At 42.0% G+C, this 3,489-nt stretch overlaps 1 protein-coding gene across 1 annotated transcript; it reads right to left on the minus strand.

Moving 5' to 3' along the window:
* Positions 1-1,165: 1,165 nt before the first annotated feature.
* Positions 1,166-1,951, minus strand: LOC109166321. Its single transcript, XM_019315285.1, has one exon. The coding sequence runs from the start codon at positions 1,949-1,951 to the stop codon at positions 1,166-1,168; it is 786 nt and encodes a 261-aa protein (XP_019170830.1).
* Positions 1,952-3,489: the final 1,538 nt, after the last annotated feature.

Raw genomic sequence — 3,489 nt, forward strand, 5'->3', positions numbered from 1 at the left:
AAAAAAAAAGATACCATGAACCAGCGTCCTAAGAACATCCACAATGGTTGGAGATAATGGGGAGACAATGTAAGAGTGATTAGGATAGAGAAAATGAGAAGAGAAAGAAAAAAGGAAAAAAAAAGGAAAAAGAAAAATTAAATAAAAACAATGATATTTTATTTATTGCTCTGGGCGCAGAGGTGATTGCCACGCATGGCTGTCACCGATGATTAAAATTAATTGTGGGTCCCACTTTTTTGAAATCTCCCAACATTTGCAGGCGGAGCCCTCTCTTTCATGCTTCTCTCTCTTCCACATGGCACTAATTTCTGACATTATTCTCCCATTATGCACTGGTGTGGTTGCTCTAATGACATATAAATTGTGTATTTTTAGTATTGGAATTGTGGACTTTTGGGCTATTGATTGGGTTAGATCAAAATTTTTATTGTTTGGCTCAATTTGACTTAACTCATATTTCTTTAACCCGTCATTGATGGCAATTTATATCCTACACCACGGCGCGCGTTGCACTATGCGCCCAGATGCAAAACGACGTCGTTTTAATTATTATTTTTTTTTTGAAATTTCCCGCCCCAGTGAATGACAGTAGTTTTTTCTTTAAAAAAAAAAACCCGCTGTTCAAGAATGTACATAATGTTATACTAGAATACACATAATGTTATACATGAATGTAACATAATACACATAATCTAACATAATACATAATAAACATAAACTTTTAACATAATACACATCAACTCTTAACATAATACACACAAATTTTCTGATTCGGATGTACATAATTGTATAAAAAGAATGTACATAATTGTATAAAAAATACACATAACTGTATGAACCAATACACATAACGTTGTGAACAAATACACATAATCTCAGCAACTTCTTACCGCGCCTCCCAACACTACCCCAAAACGACGTCGTTTTGGGAGGTGCGCGGCGCACAGTGCTATGTGCGTCGTGGTGTAGGATATAACGATTGAAATGATAGCTAGAGGCCGGGCGAGAGAGAGCGAGCTAAACATGTGATAGAAATTTAAAAAAAAAAAAAAAAACCCTTCTAAATACAAATTTTAAAAAACATTTCCTCTCAAAATAAATCAATTTTTCTTTATAATTAGAATATAATGAGTTTTTTTTTTTTTTTTTTGAGAAGAAAAGATTAATGCATTAAATCACGTGATAGGTGCGGTACAAGAAAAGAAGGTGGGACATCAAACCACTCTCCACAACCTGCAGTAGAACATGCCTCTCTAGCAATCGTATGAGCGACATGGTTCGCAGATCGTTTAACAAAACAGAATCTAACATCATCTATCATAGATGCTAATTCTTTAACATCATCTACTAAAAAACCAAAAGTAGAATCAAAAGAAGTTGCCTGTAGAGAATAAAATACATTCTGTGAATCCATCTCCACATCCACACTTCCCATACCTGTGTCCTTCAACCAGCTCAGTGCCTCCCTTAAACATATTGTCTCTGCCTCATTCACTGTATAAATCCCTTCCAAATACACATTCTTTGCAGCTAAAAATAAGCCTGAATGATCTCTGAGCACCCACCCCAACCCCATAGAATTGGAGTCCGGTAACACAGAAGCATCCGTGTTAAGTTTAATGCGTCCCGCCTCAGGCCGTTTCCACCCTTCATCCCCTGCCGCTGATTGTTCTGCCTGGCCGTGAGTATTCACACTCATCCAACTAGACCAGAAACTGAGTGCCCGGTGAACCACCAATTCCACATTAAAAGCAACACTGTTCCAGACACATTCATTACGGCTCTGCCACACACCCCAACAGATCATAGCAAACTTTGCCACTAGATCACCATGCAAACGAGACAATAAAACAAAAAACCAATCAATTACATTACCATGAGCATCCCCCACTGTCGGCACACCCACTAGAGTCCAGACACGTGCCAATGCGCTGCATTCCACAAACATATGATAAGCACTCTCGGGGTCCCTCCTGCACATATGACACATCAAAGCGCAGTGAATATTCTTTGCCCGTAAAGCATCATTAGTAGGCAAAAAAGAAGAAGCCAACTGCCAGCAAAAGTGCTTGACCTTTGGCGGTACATGTAAGTTCCAAATCCGAGACCACGGCCGGGCATCCAACATCTCACCCTTCAACTTTCTGTAACACGACTTTACAGAATATTCACCCCTCACATCCCAATACCAGTACCATGAATCCCTTGGCCTTCGCACAGAAATTGGTATGTTCATAATCAAGCTGGCATCCCGGGTGTTAAAGACACTCCGCACCCGTTGCACATCCCAACCTGTATTTTGAGCATTAAACAAAGAAGACACTGGTGAGTTAAAGGTTTCCTCATCTACTGGTGTAGTGATGAAAGGCTCATCCACACATGGTAACCATGCATTCTTACCAATCACCGTATCGTGGCCATCTCTAATACTCCTCCTACACCCATCCCGAATCACACGCTGGACCTCAAGCAAACCCCTCCAAATAAAAGACGGGTTGCTGCCTTCCACCGCCTGATCATAAGTGCTGTTTGGATAATACCGTGCTTTGTAAACCCGGGCCACTATTGAGTTTTGTCTTGTGACCAACCTCCACGCCTGTTTCCCCAGTAATGCCAAATTTGTCTCATGCAAAGAACGAAAACCCATTCCCCCAACTACTTTCGGGGCTGTTAAACCCTGCCAAGATCTCCACCGTTGCCTTTTCCACTCCCCACAGTTCCCGTCCACCAGTACTCATTCATCAATGTCTCAATATCTTTACAGGTTCCCCTTGGTAGCAGGAAAACCATCATCGCATAGCTAGGCATTGCCTGAATGACATTCTTAAGCAGCACCTCCCTCCCAGCCTTCAACAAGAACCTTGCATTCCATGTTCTCACCTTGGCCAGAATCCTGTCCTTCAGAAACCCCAATATCTGTTTTTTCCTTCGTCCCACTATTAACGGCAATCCTAGATATTTCCCCGCTGTATCCCCTTCGATCACCCCCAGCATCTGAGTGACCATACTCCGCTGGGCAGGTTTAACATTGCTGGAAAAGCATACCACAGATTTTTCAAAATTAATCTTCTGCCCGGATGCTTTTGAATAGGTGTCTAGCACATATCTCATACACGCAGTCTCATCCTCATTTGCCCGCAGAAACAAGAAACAATCATCCGCAAAAAGCAAATGAGATATCGGTGGCGCTCCCCGGGCAACTCGGATCCCATGCAAACGGCCCATACTCATATACCTGTCTATCATAACACTCAGCCCTTCCACCACCAGCAGGAACAGATAAGGTGATAATGGATCACCCTGACATAACCCCCGCCCCGGCAAGATAGGCTCCAGTTGCCGCTGCTCATACAGTATGTGATACCTAACTGTTCGGACAGACTCCATCAGTATATCAATCCATTTCCTTCCAAAACCCATTTTCAGCATTATCGCCTCAAGAAAAGCCCATTCGACACGATCATATGCTTTACTCATGTCTACTTT

This window comes from Ipomoea nil, unplaced genomic scaffold, assembly GCF_001879475.1.
Source record: "Ipomoea nil cultivar Tokyo-kokei standard unplaced genomic scaffold, Asagao_1.1 scaffold0317, whole genome shotgun sequence".
NCBI classification, from domain to species: Eukaryota; Viridiplantae; Streptophyta; class Magnoliopsida; order Solanales; family Convolvulaceae; genus Ipomoea; species Ipomoea nil.